Source organism: Thunnus maccoyii, chromosome 5 (genome assembly GCF_910596095.1).
Source record: "Thunnus maccoyii chromosome 5, fThuMac1.1, whole genome shotgun sequence".
NCBI classification, from domain to species: Eukaryota; Metazoa; Chordata; class Actinopteri; order Scombriformes; family Scombridae; genus Thunnus; species Thunnus maccoyii.
This window is the reverse complement of record NC_056537.1, coordinates 30,092,271-30,111,301: the sequence shown is the minus strand read 5'-3', so window position 1 is coordinate 30,111,301 and position 19,031 is coordinate 30,092,271. Positions and strand designations below refer to the sequence as shown.

The 19,031-nt window shown below is 40.7% G+C and overlaps 1 protein-coding gene across 2 annotated transcripts; it reads right to left on the bottom strand.

Moving 5' to 3' along the window:
* Positions 1–4,672: 4,672 nt before the first annotated feature.
* On the bottom strand, positions 4,673–19,031 carry ca5a (carbonic anhydrase Va). Of its 2 annotated transcripts, none has more exons than XM_042412054.1 (7): positions 18,499–19,031; positions 13,957–14,154; positions 12,802–12,920; positions 9,824–9,919; positions 8,787–8,849; positions 7,809–7,967; positions 4,673–6,465 (listed from the first exon to the last, which is right to left on the bottom strand). In XM_042412054.1, exons 1-7 carry the CDS (start codon positions 18,638–18,640, stop codon positions 6,295–6,297), a joined length of 948 nt encoding a protein of 315 aa, XP_042267988.1. In that variant the 5' UTR covers positions 18,641–19,031; the 3' UTR covers positions 4,673–6,294. The 2 variants fall into 2 exon arrangements, with proteins under 2 accessions (XP_042267988.1, XP_042267989.1); XM_042412055.1 differs by lacking the exon at positions 18,499–19,031 and adding an exon at positions 14,307–15,660.

The window sequence follows — 19,031 nt, the reverse complement described above, 5'->3', positions numbered from 1 at the left end:
ACACATCAGTGAGCCACACCTTTGCACTGGCTGACATGTTCCTTCATTACTATGAAAACACATTGTAGTTTACAGCACACTTTCGCACTCATCCTGTTGGGAAAGTTTCCTTGAAATACTATTAATCCAAGGAAATATGAAATGATGCCATTAAAGCAGACTGACAGACTGTCTTTTTGAGCTCCTCATCATCTGTGACAGCAGTAATTCTTGGTTGCTTGACAGATGATTCAGTCCACAGTCTGTTTCTGTAGAAAAGACGTCAGAAGACTCATTTTCATTCGTCATGAATATATTTCCTCTGTGGCAGTAAAAGACATTACACAAGCCTTTTGTAGCTGACAGAGTCTATAGACAATACTATAAACAGACTAGCCTAGCAACAATGAGGCTACGAACAACAATAATGCAACACTCTCTGTAGAAGCTGGTGTTACACAGGTGTTCTCTACATTCAAAAAGAATATCAGATGTTGTGAACGTGTAATTGTCTAGCCCTCAAATAGATGACTCCCACTTCTTCAAAATATAATTGGCAGAATAAAATACTGTCCTATATTCAGGTCAATATGGTAATCACTAGAGCACCAAATGTGTATTGATCCACAATTGAAAATAGTCCCCAATAAATGCACTATTTCCTCCTGTTTAAGTAATGTTTGCATTCAGCCTTTTTTGGCATCTGAATTATATATTTATGACTTGTTTTTAATGATTTACTACGCTTTACTACATATAGTACATATCAATGGGCTTGAGATTGAGTGCCACAGACAGAGTAGGGAAGTCAATGTATTGCAAGACGGACTAACACAATGTTAGTTTTGGTATTTTTTTTTGTGAAATTTGCTGACAATAAGAAGATATAATTTCACCAGCCTTTTCCTTTCTTATTTCACTATGTGTTGTCAAAGACAGGACTGTGTGTTTGTATAAGGACCAGATCTTAGGGCAACAGAGCTTGTCAGGAAAAGAGGAAGTTGAAAACTACCCTGTTAGCAGTTATTCAGAGATGTGATCACCTCAAACAGGACGCAGACAAACATATGTGTGAGCCAGTTTTCGGGTGAAACCAGCTCAGCAACATCCAGATCCAGATTGTGCTGTATGTGCAGCGTAATTAGTCACATTTCATTCAGCGGTTCTAAAATGCTTTCACATTGACTACAAAGACACATGTGTATGCATAAAGTCACACACACATTGTACTGTTCAAAGCTTAGGGGTCTCCAGTCAGTCTGTACAGATTCATACAATCAGGGGAAACCCAGTAGAGACGGACTGGTGTGTCCCTGTAGACCCAGGCCCCTCTCCCCTGCAGCCAAGCATAATAAACACCCCCAGAGGTCAGCTTCAATCGCCATCTCTTTGGTTTGAATTAGGTGGAGGACCATATCACACCCGGCCGTGGTAACAGTGTATAACAGAGTAAACATCCCACCCATAGGACCCCAGGTGTCTGGGTGGGGGCCATCAAACATCCCCTCTTCGTGTCAGGGGGCTTCAAAGGTATCAGTGGGGATGGGGTGGGGGTTTGATACAGAGAAGCAGTGACCAACATTTTTTTATTTTCAAACTTGTTCCTGCCCTGGTTCAGGTTTAGAGAGGAATTGGGTCAGGTGGGTCTGCTGGAAGAACAATGGAAACATAGCTACTGAATAATTTCATAGAAAAACTGGGACAGTGTGTAAGCAGCAGCTTTGTAAAACATGGTCCCCATTTTGGTGTTTTGGTGTTCTGAGTTTTTCAGGTTTGGTTGTTTCACAACATTGAATCAAAGTAGATTTAATGTGGCTTTACCCTTTAATGTGATTAAATTAATTATATATATAAAAGTCTAAACACATGTTAGCATTTACACACAAGTATTCACACCTGCCAAGTCAGTATTTAGTAGATGCACCATTGGCAGCAGTTACAAGCTTGAGTCTGTGTGGATGGGTCTGTATAAACTTTGCACATCTGGACACTGAAATCTTTCCCATTCTTCTTTGTAAAACTTAACAGCTCAAGCTGTGTCAGATTCAGCCACAACGTGTGGCTGGGAGTGAGGTGTGAGATCTGGCCTTAGACTCTACCACTCCAGAATCTTTATTCTTGGGTTTATTGTCTTGCTGGGAAAAACAAGTCTTCTCTCGAGTGGCAGGTTTCTTTCAGACTGTGCCAGGTTTCCCATTCATTTTGCTGCATTTATTTTCCCCTTCTATCTGAAACCGTCCAGGACCTGCTGCAGAGAAACACTTTTCATCAGGTGGTGGCAACATGCTTCATGGTGGGGATGCCGATAGTAGTTTAGCATTTAGTCTGATGGCCAAAAAGCTCAGTTTTGGTCTCATCAGACCGTAGAAGCTTCTTGCTGCTGACTTCAGTCTCCCACGTGCCCTCTGATAACTGTAGCCAAGATGTCTTGTGAGGTTCTTTAAGAGTGACTTTCTCTTTGCAGCTCTCCCATAAAACTGTGACTGGTGACGCACTTGGCCAACTGTTGTACTGTCTCTCCAGTCTCAGCCTCTAAGGGTTGGAACACCTTCAGAGTTGTCATTTGTCTCATAGTGTCCTCCCTCACTAGTCTCCTTTTTGCATGCACACTCTATTTCTTAATGATTGATTTAACTGGACTCCACCAGATAAATATACCTGTATCTGCAAGCAAGGTGATTTCCATTCAATTGACTTCTGAAACTAATTGGCTGGACCAGTGATGATTTAGGTGTGTTCTGTTAAAGACAGTGAATACATAGATGTCTACTGTGGTTATGGGGACACAAATATAAAAAAAAAACAGATACACATCTTTTTTTACATCACACATGATTTTATTGATGTACACAATCTATTAATGTCAGTTTCTTCAAAATCATCTTTACATCTATATCATGTGATCAACACGCACGCCATTTTTTCAACTGTTGTTTTCTACATTCCCCCAGAGAGCAAGGGTCTCTGGGAGCAAAACACTTCCTGGTTGCCCATCTGGATGGGGGCCTTTAAGGAGGCATCCAGGTGGAGCAAGGCATGCTGGGTGGGGAGATGGACCTAGTGGAGCCCCTGCAGGACAGGAATGTTGGCCTCCCACTGAACAAAAACAGCTATAATATGTACTGCATATGGTGTACAGCATACACAACTAGATGTTCAATGAGCCCGGGGCTAACACACCTGCTAAAACATCACACAGGGATACAGAAGGCAAGAGGTACAGATGATGAAAAACATCATGAAGAAAATACAGCATGGTGACATCATTTTGAGATATATCGCATCTTTAAAAAAGGCAGACTCAGTGATACAAGTCAGGAGAAGTCCAAGCAGATTGTGAATTCCTGAAGACGCACGAGATGCAACAAGAAAATCACCTCAAATGGATTTCTGATGCTGTATCACTGACTTTAACGAAGAAGAAAATTTAGACAAACAATTTCCACAGACTGAACATTTGTATTGGAATATATAATTATATTCATTGCATTGATAAAAAATAAAAAAAGGCATAATAAAGAAGCTGAACATGAATATAATGCCATGAAACATGAAGGCAGGTCATGGTGTATGATTCAAATACATCAAATACAGCTGTACAAGATGAAGGCAGTGCTGGGTCCCTTGTCTCCATGTTGTTATAATACATCAAACATACATTCTCTATTGCATTATGTGTTCAAAAAGCAAGCACGCAGCATTCCCAGAAGTCCACGCTAAAATCCTAACTGCTTTTCAAATATCTTCTCAAACCTGCCACCTGTGGCCCCTTCAGTGTTTATGTAGCGAGTCTGTGGCCTTCACAACAAGTTAGTGTCGCTCAGTGCACATCACTTAAGTGTCACATCTTTTCAATGCAAATCCAGTTAGTATATTCAGTGTGTGGCTTCATGCTAGGCCTCAACTGTGGAGGACCTACTGGGGTGTGTATGCCTGATGTGTGCCTCTGTGCGCGGGGAGGACAGGCTATTTGAAAAGGGGTGGAGGGCCAGTTTGGACAGTTGCTTTGTTACTGAGGGATTATAAAGACAACCGTGACCTCTCACCCCTGCCTCAACCCCACTGTATGTCAGCGGAGGAAACCCACACACAGGATAATGGCCATGTACGCGCTCTTTGAAGTGGTTTTATAGTTTTTAGTGCAATTATAGTTTCTTGTCTTGAAGCAAGAAATGTGAAATCATAATATTCTGATAAACAGTTTGTGTGTTAATTTATGCTTTCTTTCCCCTTTCTACCTTTCCATCTGCCCACCTTTCTCTTACATCTTTTCTTCAAATCTTTCTTTCTCTTTCAAACAAAGCTGCAAAGTAAGATTGATCCGGTGAGCCACAACTTCTGGGCCTGTGCCAAAGCAAGCGGACTGCCAGACTTCTTTTACATGATGCAAGGTTGTCTGGGCTTGCTCTTAAGTGCAATATCCTCATCTGCACTGAGACAACTTGCAGCGAGACAACTGCAGCGTTGCCATGATAAGTCCTGAATTAAGTTAAAAACATAGAGTGCTTGATTTACCTTCAGTTTAGAGTTTATAAAGCTCTGGATAAGGTACATCAAATACACTTTAACGTAAGTAGCTCAAATAGTGGAAGCAGGCAAAGTGATATACAAGGCTGCTGTGCAGTTGTCAGTTGGTCCCACTGTGTCACCTGTCTATACTTAAATGTATTTACCACAGCTGTTAAAGGTAGTGTCCTTTGTGCATTTTCACTTTATTTTAAAATAAAGATGGTAGAAGTTCAGACTAGTTAGGAGTCTCAACATAACATTTGTGATTCTTTTCACCATTTTCCTGAACCGGAAACAGCTTAATTTAATTTGTCCTATCATGCTACTCTGATTAATTTTTCACAAAAATAAACAAACATGAGAGGACAGAAAACTGACAAAACCAGACAGACGGATGAAGATAGCAGATCTTTTTCAATATCAGCCCGATTCAATGAGTCGACCTGGATGTTTAAGCAGGTCCAGGTTTACCTGATTCCTCTACAATGTTCCTCAGCTGACTGTCTGAAGCACAGCCATGTGACGATGAAGGAGCTCTGCTTTCAATCACTGACTTACTTCTTTCAAACGAAGAAGAATGAGGTGAAGAGTTTCTTCCCCTAAGTAAACATCAGCTGAGTCTCAAATGTTACTGTGAGCAGACGTCACGTGCTGTGCTTGAACTGTAGCTGTAGAGAACAGGTATGGAACAGAGATACTTCTCATGCTCAGATTGTGTTTGGGGGAACCTCTGCCGATAGCAGTGAGTCATGCAGACAACATGTAAGGCACTGTGGTTATGATACATGAGACTGAAGTAAGACAGAGTTATGGAAGAAGAACTGCTCATTTCAATCAGAATATTCCTAAAATACTACAGTATCTTGGCATGTTTGTGCGTATTGGTAACATTCTTCTGAACAGAAGAACCAAGGCTTAATAGAGTTCCTTTACTGTAGAAAACAAATGCAATAAAAATATTGAGATGTATTGTATACAGCGAAACCTATTTGTAACAGATTGAGAAAACATACATTCTGTTCCTCTTAATAATGTATAGATGACTAAATCAGCCATAAACCCAACGAGCATCCATAAAAGACTTAAAAAGTGACATTGTGGTATAAAAAGCTTGACATTTGAAATATATGTATTGTGCTGGAGAGACACTACCCAGATGAGAACTCTAGTATGTTCAAATCTCCTGGGTGTTGTGCTGTAAACTGGCAGCAGCTCCAGCCTCCTTATATGGATAAAACCATCACCACCGGGAAGTCAGAGCAGACTCTGCTGAAGTAAAGACTGTGGCCTGCACACAGTACAGTTGAGTTTGCACCTTCAGCTTATTTTTTACCTTAAGTTGCAGGTACAACCTTATGTATAGTAACTCAATAAACCGTAGATTTATAATAAATACAATTCATGTTAATAAAAATCAGTAAAACTACATATTTTCCCCACAGCAACCATCCCTTATTGGTTATTGGTGAGTCAAACCAAAATCTGAAAAATCTAAAGAAAAATTTAAAATCTCGACTAAGCAGAAATACGTGTCTTCCTACATCCTCTATGTATAACTGTTAACTGTTTGTCAATTAAAAAAATCTTTTCACTCGATGACAGAGGAACAGCGTTTAGCGTAACTGAGGTTCCTCGGAGGAAACGTTGTCATACCGTAAAGTATGTTTTCAGCTGCAAATATTCATATCAGCAACATTGTGCTGTGACGGAACAAAGTTTGTGGACAGTAGTTTTGGTACGGTTACTGTGTGTAACGGTGGTCATGTGTTACTGTGTGAGAGGATGTGTGTACTGGTTCTAGCAGCGTCAGTGGGTGTGATTGTCGCCTTCGGCTGACGGCGACTCCTGTAGGAAGGGGGTGAAGGAGGAGCGGACGGTGCGACCCCGGAGAGGCTGCTGCACGCGGAAGTTGTTCACCATGCTCTTCTGTACCTCCTCCTCAGCCGAGGTGAACAGAAGGCTCCGGAAGACCGCCAGCTGAAGGGGGCGAGAAAAAGAGAGTCTTAAACAGGCCTCGTGTTATGAGGTTTAGTGAAAGTTTCCTCATTGTGCAAATAGTTGGACACACCTAGACGTCATTAGCATTGTTGAGATGAGGCAGAGCTACTGAACAGGATTGTCTTTTATATTCTGGAGCCCATTCTTAATGTCATTTTGAATAATTGCGACTGAGTCAAGCTCTAGAGAAAGTTTTACTTGGAGAAGACAACAAATCTAGCAGTTGGTCTAGATTTCAGTTCAGCCTTCAAGGACGGGTTTTTCAAGTGTGTCTTAAAACAACAGTCAGGTGTTCATATAAACACTGAAAGAGGTTTTCCTCACTGTAATCATTCCTCTTGTTCATACTGGCTGTGAAAAGATCCCCTTCAAGTGTGCTTTCAGTGGAAGTGATGGGGGCCAAAACTGTGTTTTCACACAGTCATTTTGTGCAAAAATGCATTTAAAAGTTGATGTGAAGCTTATATGAGGCTTCAGCAGTCTGAGTTAGATCATATCAAGTGGAAATCCGCCACATTTACAGTCTTTTTACCATCAAATTCCCCCTTTGTGTTTCCCTGTTGAGCTGCAGTGGAAGTATAGTAACAAAAAGAGGAACTTTGCCACTAAAAAGACTGTAATGATGAAACTTATCTACTTGATTTGACTCATATTAGTTTCATATTAGCTTCAGATAAACTTTTTAATATATTTTTGCACAGAAGGAGGACTGTGGATTTTGTCCTCCATCACTTACATTGTAAGTGCATTATGAAGGGATCTTCTAAAGGTCAGTATGACCAGGATGAGTGATTACAGCAAGAAAAACATGTTTCAATGTTCAGTTGGGCTCCTGACTGTTGTTTTAAGATAGATTTGAAAAAACTGTGAACTGTCCTTTAAAATGGGTTCATTGATTAACTAGCCACTTGGATGTGTTTACAGAACAAGCTGAAAACACATCTGATCACAGCAATACACAGAACTTAACAGGAACCATAGACCATCATCTAGTAACTACACTGATGATGAGGAAGAGATGCATCAGGATGTGACTCAATACAGCAGTATTTAGAGCAGCAACACCAGGAGAAAAAAGAAATCCTGCTAAGTTTCTTACAAGTGGGAAAAATCGAGGCTTAAGGCTCAGTGGGTTTCCGTTTGCCGGCTAAAATGACAAAGGTATATCACTGTGGCTAATTGTGAATAAAAAGATACATCCCTCTGTACCACCACAGTATGACCACAAGTGAACTATGTGTTTTAGTGGTTCAGCAAAACTAGCGGATTGGCGATTCTTCTCATGAAAGCCAAATTACATTGGTTATCACACACAAACACACCTGGTCGTGGCTGACTTCTATGTGCTGCTTCATAATGATCCAGGTGACAGACTCTGTCAGAGGAGGTGTTGTCAGAGAGCCGTGGTACGTCCAGTAGTCATCAGTGTTGCTGGGTAACAGACAGGCAGGATCGAACCTGGTAAACTCAACTACACTGTCCTGTAGACAGCAAGAGACGAGCACACGGGACACAACACACGGTCAGTTAAGGTGCCTGTGAGGTGAATTGTTTTTAATATTACAGCCAGGAAACAAACAGGGCCGAGGTGGAAACTTGTTGCACTGTTGACGCAAAGTTAGTAATGTGTTGAAAAGTGAGTATGACACAATGAATGGATGTATTATTCAGCTGTCACATTTTATCAACTTACTGAACAAACAGCAACCTTATCGTCCATTATTAGTGATAAGCAGTGTGGTAGCAGTGCTTTACAAGGACAAACTATGACCTCAGTTCAGTCACCTTCAAATGATACAATCACCAACATAAAAATAGACATGATTTTAAGCTTTATATAGCTTCTAATGGTAACTACTAGGATGTACTGTGTACTGTTTAACCCTTAGGATGTGTAAATAAAATTAAGGACTTTCTTTAGTAATAATATGTGTAATACAGCTGTACTTCTAAGTCTGATTCTGTGTAGTTGCCTCATTGCCTGCAAAGCTGTTCTTTGATCCATGGCCAATCTAATTTGTCTTATCGTCACATGCAGTGGATACAAAAACAGGAATGTGTTACAATGATTTTTGTTCCAGATTTACTTCCTGAGTTCAGCTCCTGGGACTACTTGGTCAAAGAGGCCCGTTGTTACTCATACATGTTCTGTTGCCTTGTAGAGGTCTGTCTGATGACTCCTGTATTGTCTCTAATGAACCACTAGAGGGCGTCAGTACCTACCTTCTGATAAAGTGCTGTTACTGTTACTAGAGAGAAAGAGAGAGAGAGAGAGAGATTGTGTATAATTGTGGACTGACCTTGTGTCTGATTGCAGGCAGAGCGTCAACCAGTTTCTGCAGCCCCTCGTGTCTCTTCCCCACCTACACGAGGATTAGACATTAATCTGGATTGTAGTCACAGTGCAAAACTGCATACACAATATCAGAGTCCCCACGGTCCTTAAAAAGTCTTAAAATGTCTTAAAATATATTCTTTTGTAGTTCAAGGTCCGACGAAGTCTTCAAATGTCTTCATTTGTAAGAGGGGAGGCAGTGAACTTTGTTATGTACAAAAACAATGAGGATAAATATCATAATGTTTCTAATAACAGACAAGTTCACAAAAAATAAAAACAATGAAGTCCAGCCGTCTGCAGAGCGACTTTGTGAAGCTTTCGCACGCAGGTATTTTTTTTTATTTCAGCAGTCATGCCTTCAGATATTTCTGCTTACTTGTAAGATTAAATTGACTAGAAAATCCTGATAGAACTCCATGGTTTTATAGAAATGTGATTGACTAAACACATTTTCTAATTTTAGATGATTGTGATTCTATAGCGCTACATGCGGGAAAATCTCATTGAACTATTTAGAAATGCTCTGAGAATTATGTGTACTGTGTAGTCTATAAGTAAGTCTATGAAGATTTCAAGGGGGAAAACACAAGTAGGCCTGTGTAAAGAGGGTTTAACTGTTTGCACCCTTCTACTGTTTCAGCAGCTATGTTTATATTCAGCCATATCTTCTTATGTTATTGATCATACCATTTCATATCTTCTCAATCATATAGTCATATTTGCTGTTGAAATCAAAAGCTTGATTGTGAGGTTGTAAACAATGTAAACCTTTAAGCCTGAGTGCAGCAGCTACATCACTTGCAGGTTATATAGCCTAACTGACATTGTGCTCCTTGACATGTTCAGGCAGATTAAAGAGAAATGTACATGTTCATACTACATGTCTGTCTGCGTCACTCAATGTTTCCCCTGTACTTATCTCAGGGATTTCAAAGCGTGTGTGTGTGTGTATACAGTATGTGTGTGTGTGTGTGTATACAGTATGTGTGTGTGGTGTACCTTAAGAAAGACTCCGATAACAGCCAGCCCATTGTCCTCCATCACTGCCTCCTCAAACAGACTGTACTTGTCAGAGTTCCAGTGGACCAAGTGGAGCTGAGGACACACATAGTAACACATGAACTCACGTGTAAATAAGTGTGTGAGTGTAAACTATAACCTTGATCTTTTTAACCCCACCGCCCTGATCCTAGACTCACTCTGTGTCCTCCAAATGACCCACTAATTCCTCCTCCCCTTCCTCTGTCTGCTCAAAATACATTTCTCCTTGTGGCTGACTTATTTTGAACTTGCTGTGATGTATTTTACATTCTGCATTATATATGTATTGTATTATATTCTAAGAAAATAAAATGAATGCAGAGCTCAAGCAATGACAGTGCTTGAATAATTGTAGATAATTGCATTAATTGTGGGAAAAACACACACACACAAAGGCCATTTACATGCAAAGATGAAACAAAGTTGTCAGTCAGGACTGTAACTTGATCCTCCGCACACACGCACTCAAACAAAGACTGCTGAGTGATGAGAACCCATGACGTAGACACATTCCCAGCACCACCAATAAGGGCTCGGCAGAGGACACATACATGACGGAAACACACACAAATACAAACAAAAAAACACACAAACACACACACACAGTGAGTGGAACCTCCTGTTACATAAGTGTGCTTAAGTTTATGGAAAAACATGAAAATAGATGTTCTGTGGTAAAAGGTAAGTGTCAAATCCCACCTGCTGAGAGGCAAACACACCTTTTATGTTTAAGTTTGGCTTTATTGACACAAAGAGAAACAGCTGAATCAAAGCTGCAGATGTATGTCTGATACCAGCGATACAGCCAATAGAGGAGGAGTAACTCTCAGTATTTTTCCATGCATTTCAAGAGGGGGACATAAATAGCAAAAAGTGCTTGAGAACTGAGTCAACATTTACACTGTTTAGATGGTGCAATGTTGGATGTTTGTTTTCTTCTTTTAACCTTTAAGAAAACATTTGTTCTTGTGGAAAGTGATTGCAGAGGATTAAGTGTAAATTTATTCTCTTTCTCTCTTTCTTTCTTTGTTACCTGCTTTCTATAGTGCCTATACTGCATATCTGACTTTTTCCATTCAGTGGCTTGGTCACATGACAACACACACACACACACACACACACACACACACACACACACACACACACACACACACACACACACACACACACACACACACACACACACACTTGTAACTGCGGTGCCTCTGTACTTAGCATGCTACAATAACAGGGCTTTTTTACAGCAACTGTCTGCCTGCTATTTAGAGTTTTTCACTAAAAACAACTTCCTGCTGCCAAATAGAAATACTTATATTTTGGGCCATAAAACCAAAACAATGAGCTGAAAGGCACTGAAACGCACCGTAGAGCTGAGGAGAACTGTGGAGTCCAGTGATAAATCTATGTGAGTGTGAGCAACCTCTTTCACAATACACATGAGCCATTGTTAGTATAAAAATATTTGTTATAGCAGCTTTAAAATGATAAATGTGACTGTATCAGAGAGGCTCACGATGTTGTGAGGCTCTGTAGATAAAAGCATCTCCTAAATGGTAAATTGATATCACCGAGATATTGTCTTGCTTTTTTGTCAGTTTTACAGCACAAATCTTTTAGGAAGGATATTATTACAGAATATATTCATACTCTATTTCATACTTTGCTGCTTCCCATGGTGTAGTGTTTATGTGACCGTCTATTAGGGGTGCAACAGATCACAAAACTCATGGTTTGGATCGTGTCACGGATTTGAGTCATGGATCAGATCATTTTTTGGATCAGCAAAAAAAAAAAGAAAAAAAAAAAGGGGAGACAAATAAAACTTTGTATTCCATATATTCTGTTAAACACTTACAGCATGGAACTGTCGCCCATGGTCTTAAATGAAAACAACATTCAAGATGTCCAATGTTTAAAATATATAAAATATTCAAAGCTCAATTGTTAAATTAAATTGCAATATGAAGCGTGATACCTTCCTCTTTTAAACATGGTAGTGAATCAAACAGCAGCCTGTGTCCACATCATCAAAACTGGATGATAACTTACAAACATGAACACACGTCTTGTCCTGCAGCTTAGCTTGTTGAATGAGCCACCAAACAAACATTCACCGGGGAAAAGTGCACCGCTAACATCAGTTAGTAGCTACGTAACTAATTAGCTGCTCAGCTGCAGCACATTAAACAGCGTGTAAACAAAGCTGCAGATGTCACTACCGACCCGTTAAATGCTGGTTTGGTCGTTGCTCTTCAGAATCCCTGTTAGCGACGCGCTGTCTGTCTATGACTTGTACTTACAGCAGTTTGTTTACTTTGTTTTAAATGAGATGTTAAATTTTGCAATTAATCCGTGGTTCACATGCGTGCTGAACTGTGAGGGGTGATCCGTACAGATCATGGATCAACTATGATCCGTAGCACCACTACCGTCTATTGCTGCAGCAGCAAGCCAATATCAATGATTATTATCAGTTATATGATTCAGTTACCTTGTTTAAATCCTTCAAATGACATCTACTCCTTCTCCCTCACTGAAAAATCCAGAATCTATGAATATGTACATTTTTTTGATTTCAACAATTTTATTGTTGGATGCAAGATATCTCTTACTTCACTGTGTATGTGCACATCACACTATTGTAAGCTGCATAATGGACCACAATTGGTTTCCAAACTAGTTGTGATGTCACAAATCCTGCACGTAGGTACAAACCTTAAACTGAGATTTAAGCTGAGCTCAGAGAAACTTTCCCCCTGAATATGAAAACAGTCTTCTAGTGTCAAACTCTGCACAAACATCATTCTGCACAGTGAATCTCAAATATCCAACTGAAGTACAAGAAGAAAAACACATTTTTGAGTGGAGGGGCACTTTCAGTCTCATGTGAACTAACAGTATGTGTTTGTGTTTGCATGCTACAGTACAGACAATACCTCTGCGGGAAACAGCCTCCTGTCCACGGTGTGTTCTGACCCCCAGGTGTTGTTCTCACCCCAGTGGAAGTGGAACTGACACAGCCTGAATTTGTCTTGCAGGGGGCCACCTTTCAGCACTGCACCGGGGAATGAGAGGACATGTGGATCAGTGCATCATACTTTTGATTCTTACTGATTTCACAACCCTACTAAAACCATACAAAAGGGACAGTCACATCGGATCACAACTGGAACTGTCTGGCATTTATTCTGATGCAACCTGAAAGAGGAAATGATTACACACACACACACAGGGCGTCTGCTGAGAGCAGGTTATTCAGACAGTAACACTGACCCAGAAACATTGAGGTAACATTATCTTTAGAGGCTGCAATTAACCTTAAAGCAGCAACGCCTGCAAAACCACCAACAGATAAGGGAAAGATACTGCAGCATAACATGTTGAACTCAAAAAATAATCTCAAGTTTTAGTACCTGCTGTCATGCCAAGATCCCTGCATTGTTTCTTTGTTTATATTACTGTAATAAAATACTGTTCTTCACATTTCACTGTTATAAACCTGTTTTTGTTCTCTCAGCACCAGAATAAGGTCATAACACAAAGCCTGGGAGCATGTGACGGCTATAAACTGGTTGATGTTGCACCTCTAAAACTACTGTAATGCTTACCAAATAAGTTAAATAGCTCTATATTTAGAGACATTATGGTTTGCAGTCTTTTGATGCAGCCCACTAATTATAATCAGTAGTCTATAAACCTACTGACACTTTGAAACAGTCTATATTGCAGTTCGTGGGGTCAAGAGAGACACATGAGTCACATGACAGTCACCAGACGCACGTGGCAGTTGTGGTTTTTATCAGCGGCTTTCAGTGTAGCATTGATTACTGGCTTTTCCTACAGAGTGAGGGCTCTTAAAGAGGGGTTGTAGAGGGAGATTATCCCCTTGTGTAGATCAAAACATGCATTCCCCATGGTTGAGAGCTCCTTTCAATCTGTCCAGATTTAAAGGGAAACTGCTGACTTGCTCTAAAATCTACAACACAACATTTAATATGGAAGTGAGATGGAACAAACCATAGAGTGACTCATAGAAATGAATGACTGGGCTATTAATATAACCTATTTTGGGAATATGTTTGTGAACTTACTGGACTTGTCTGTGGTGTCATCATACTCAACCAGGAAGGAGTAACCGTTGTTCCAGATTTGCTGGCAGGTTTGCGGGTCGTAGTCGGTGACCAGAGGCTTCATCTGCGAGTCAAAGACGCTCTTTCGCACCACGATGTCGATGGGAGACTGGCGATCGCCTCCGGGTACCGCGAGGGGTCCCTGCCACATGGGATGCACTGGAGGAGAGGAGTGGCAAGAGGAGGAGAAGAAGGAAGAGGATGGAATTGAAAAAGTTGAGTTGGAGGAATTAGAAATAGAAAAACAGACAGAACTCACAGTGTCCGCTGTACATATGAAGGTCAAACAAGAAAGAAATGCTGACACCTACTTTTCATGTTGTACTCTGCTGCTTCCTGCATTTTGCAACAGTCCATTTTGAAATTAAAAAAAAAACTCAAAGTTTCCTCATAAAAAATGATTCAAACTTCAGTGATAGTGGTAGATAGACACACACAATCCTCTCCCGTCTCTCTGAACTGACTGAATGAAAAAGGAGCAAGTGAGCAATAGTACTTCCTTCTAGTCTGCTTACTTTTTTTTTTCCTTAAAGGAAATCACAAAATAAAAAAGAAGTGGGCTGGCTGTACAGAAAGTGACACGCGGAATGTCCTGGCACGCCCCCAGCTCCCCTCCACAGCAGGAGAATCAGACCAGGACCTCTGGCCGGTCAAACCGCCAGCTTGAGCCAACGTCTGTCAACGGGACCTGACTTCTAATTACCCGAAACCCCACTTTCCTTCCCTTCCCCCCCTCTTTCTTTTCCTGTTCCCTTGAAATCCACCCAAACACCAAAGAACATTAAATCTACTTTAACTCCACTCATAAAAACATTTAAAAAAAAAAGTTTCCCTCTCTTTCCTCACCATAATCTACAGAGCAAACTTATCTTTCAAGAATAGTTGTCAGAGGCACAAAAGCAGTGCAGTCTGTTGTTTTCCTCTCCATTCATCCAGCACGGGGCTTAAGGTTTCCGCTGAGAGCAAAGCTGAACAGGTCTGACTGGGAGATGACCTTCATCTTCATCAGATTTCAGCGACTCCTCCTGGGGGAGCTAGCCGCCTGACTCTGTTATTGCTCATGCTCATTCACTAGGTTAACTGTCAGCGACGAGGCTGTTCTGATCGCTCTGTGTCACTCTGTAGTGCTTCTGTGACGCAAATCAGAACATTTCAAGTGTGTATGAAGAGTTCTGAATCTCTAGCTGTGTTTTCTGTATGTAAAGCAAAAAGTGTGGATATAGTGACCTGCTCAATCTGAGCACAGGTTTGAGTCCAGCAGTGAATATCTGTCCTGCAGAGGTGCCCTTGTGCAAGATGCTGAAACACTGCCTATTCACTGATTTTACTCAGGATGAAAGCTTTAAAGGACAAGTTCACAATTTCTCAAGTCTGTCTTAAAATTATAGTCAAGTGCTCATATGAATGCTGAAATATTTGTTGCTTGCTGTAATCAGTCCTCCTGCGCATACTAGCCGTTCATGAGATCTCTCCCTAGTGTGCTTTCAAGGTGATGGGGGACAACCACAATCCTCTTTTTGTGCAAAGAGGGAATCTAAAGTTCAACCAAAGTTAACACTGAGGCTTCATCAGTCTGACTTACACAAGTCAAGCATCTTCCAAGATTACAATCTTAACTCTTTCTTTGTGTTACTAATCTGCTGCTGCAGCTAAACAATGAAACGCTGTCTGAGGAAACACAAAGAGGGAATCTGTACTATAGAGACAGAAAGCCATGTTATTTCACTCAGACTGCTGAAGCCTCACATTTACTTCACATAAACTTTGGAATATATTTTTGCACAAAAAGAGAACTGTGGATTTTGTCCCCCATCACTTGGCATGGATGTTTTAATGGTCAGTATGATTACAGCAAGCAAAAACTGAAAAAATGTGAACCTGACCTTTAAAGCCTAGAATGCTAACGCAGCTTTCTCAATGGACCAGCGTCCCACCTTTTAACATTTGGCTTATTTACTACACAGCTCATGCTGACTTGACAATACTTGATGCAAAGATTGCTGTGCTGTTTTAAAGTTATCTGTGAGATTTTTCTACCTTTCAGGAAGCCAATAGTTTCCATGCATTTTGATGCAGAATGAAAATCACAGCAGTTGAAAGTGCAGGCATATTTAAATGTCTGCATGGCATTATCATGCAACAATAACGTACATCTGACAACAATAAAAGCGCACAAGATTGACACAAGACTGTAAGTGTATGACAGCTGAATTACACACTATAAAGCACTGAATGGCTTCAAGAGCTGCATGACAGCAGTTAAAAATGTAAGACGCAATAAAAAAAAAAAAATTATATTTTTAAAAATCTAAAACACTAGTACACGCCTTGGAAAATGATTGACAATAATGTAAATACTGTAGGGTTCATAGCAGATTGGCTGAAACATGCAAAGCCAGTAGTATGGTACTTCAAAGGATTGCTCAATGTTTTCACTGAAACTACTGTCCACTGATTCACCTTGTTAACACTGTTCCAGAGAAGATGTTGATATCTGAAAAATCCGCACAGATAAGACTGAAACTATCTGCATGACTAGATGGAACTGACAGTAAGAGGAAAAACTATCAGGTAATTTAGGTCAACTGAAAATTCCAGTTTATTACAACTAGGAATTTATTTTTGTAGGTGTGGCTGTTATTGCTATCTGCCATGATAACACTGTATTTATCGGGAACACAACAACATCAATGTCCAACTGGGCAAGAAACACAAGCAGGAAGACTATCAGACATTTAAGCCAGATTATCTAAATCACTTTATCTGGAGGTAAAACCCAAAATGAGCACACCTGAAATGTTGGTAAGAATTCCTCATTGCACAGGAAAATTTAAACTTGTTTCAAAGTTTAACCCCCCTGACCTGGGGGTTAGTTGCCAATCTGTGTGGTTATGTGACTGTTCATCTTTCTTTGTTTTAACAATGTTGCTGCAGTTTGAGATCTTGGCTGTTAACTTTTTATGTTATTACAACCAACAGAAATGACCAGTCCAAGAAAAATAGGATGTTGTAATAGTTGGTTTAGTTGTAATAAACCACAATCATCATGCGTATTATTATGATGGCGGGATGCCTCCCCACTTTCCTGTGAGTCAGATGTTTACACCTGAGGAACAGGCAGAGCAGAAATGAAATAAGTGGATTGGGATAGATCAAAAGGCAGGCCCTAAGGCTGACATGAAACTCGCTTTCTTGGGGACCACTTCAAAGCCAAACCAAAAGCACTTTCATAAAGCTTTGTCCAGCCAGTGTCCTGTACAACAAGCTTGTTAAAGTTAAATATGAACTCTTTATTGTCATGGATATTGGACATAAAAGCCCTGACGCATAGATCTACTACGTTTTATGCATGTGGACTTTGTTGGTTGTGTTTGGCACGAGATGGTGAACAAGACAAGGCTTCAGTTTTTAGGTGTGGTGAGGAAGTTGTTGTGACTTGTCAGACGAGTTGAGGTGTCTCAAATATTCAAAGGCCATTTGAAATGAAGGGGAATGACTCATACAAAAGTACAAAGGGAATAAATGGGACTAGCATGCAACCTGTTTATCATGATTTATCCTGTAACTACACAGTAAAGAATGTGGACTAGAGCTGCAACAATTAGTCGATTAATCAATAAGTCCATCGACAGAAAATTGATCACCAACAATTTTGATAATTGATTTATCGTGATCTGCTTCCACCTTCTTAAATGTAAATGTTTTCTGGTTTCCTTAGTCCTCTATGATAATAAACTGAGTATGTTTAGGTTGCGGACTGTTGGATGGGACAAAACAAGACATTTAAGGGTTCATCTTGGGCTTTGGGAAACAGTGGTCAACATTTTTCACCATTTTATGGACTAACCAACAAATCGAATAATAGAGAAAATAACTAACAGATGAATCGATAAAGAAATCAATCATTAGTTGCAGCCCTAAGATGAATTTTAACATTTTATGCAGCATCTATCACATGATCCACCTAGGTGCAGAAATTGTGCATTTACAAACAAACTGACATCATGCCTGACACTACACATATGTAGTGAGTGAACATACAGGCTCCTATGTAGGTCAAAGGGCTTAAAGGGCCCCTATATGCTGCAGTGATCAGGGGTATCAATATTTCCTTGGAAAACCTGGAGCCAGCAGTCGGCCTCAAACACAGCACAATCTACAGAGAAGTGTCTACTCCAAATCCAGCGGTGAGGAAAGTCCAGTGCGAGCTTTCCAAATGCTCTCCGTGCACGTTTTTTAGATGACAACAAAAGTGAGTGACCATTAACAGATGCTGCCGTGTGACCCGCAATGAAAGAGCCATAGTGAGACCCAAAACCCCAACCACCGACATGCTGATACACACACACACACAGAGACACAAACACACACTGCCACTGGGCGGTGTTTGGCATTAAGATGTGCTCTTTGAAGCTGTAAGACAATGAACATCTGTGTTCACACGCTAGAAAGACGATGAGCACTGTGCACAGCTAAAACTTGTCTAAATAAGTAGTTACTTACTCTGAGACAGCACATATTTGCTGGAGCACGCCGTGAGGTTGCATCTCCTGACGGGCGTTATGCGGTGACTCTTGGCTTGTCTGACGAGCTGTCGGTGTAGCTGAGAAGCCAGGGGTCTCATTACCGATGACAAAGTCACCATGTTTATGAAGCTAACGTTACCAGCGTCACTACAGGCGGCTACAAAATGCGTTCAACGTCGTCCTGCTGTTATATTCGGAGCTAACGGTGAGCTAAGTGTTACTAAACTCCACAAAAGTTAGCTCTCGGCGCACAGCCAGTTCAAAAGGTAAACTAACGTTATCGGCTGGTTGTTTTCCTCTTGTCTCTGCCCTCCTACCGTTTGACAGGAGGCGGGGGAAAGGGCAGGCTTTCGCTTTGCATACATTCAAAATGTGGCCGGAAAAGCCTACAATAGTTTCAACTGAAGCTAAAGCGTCAATTTAACCCGGTTAAACAGTGTCCATGCCGGCCCAGACCCCCGGTAAACGATAAGATAGAGCCGCCGTTTGAAAACTGTTTGCTCTGCAGGA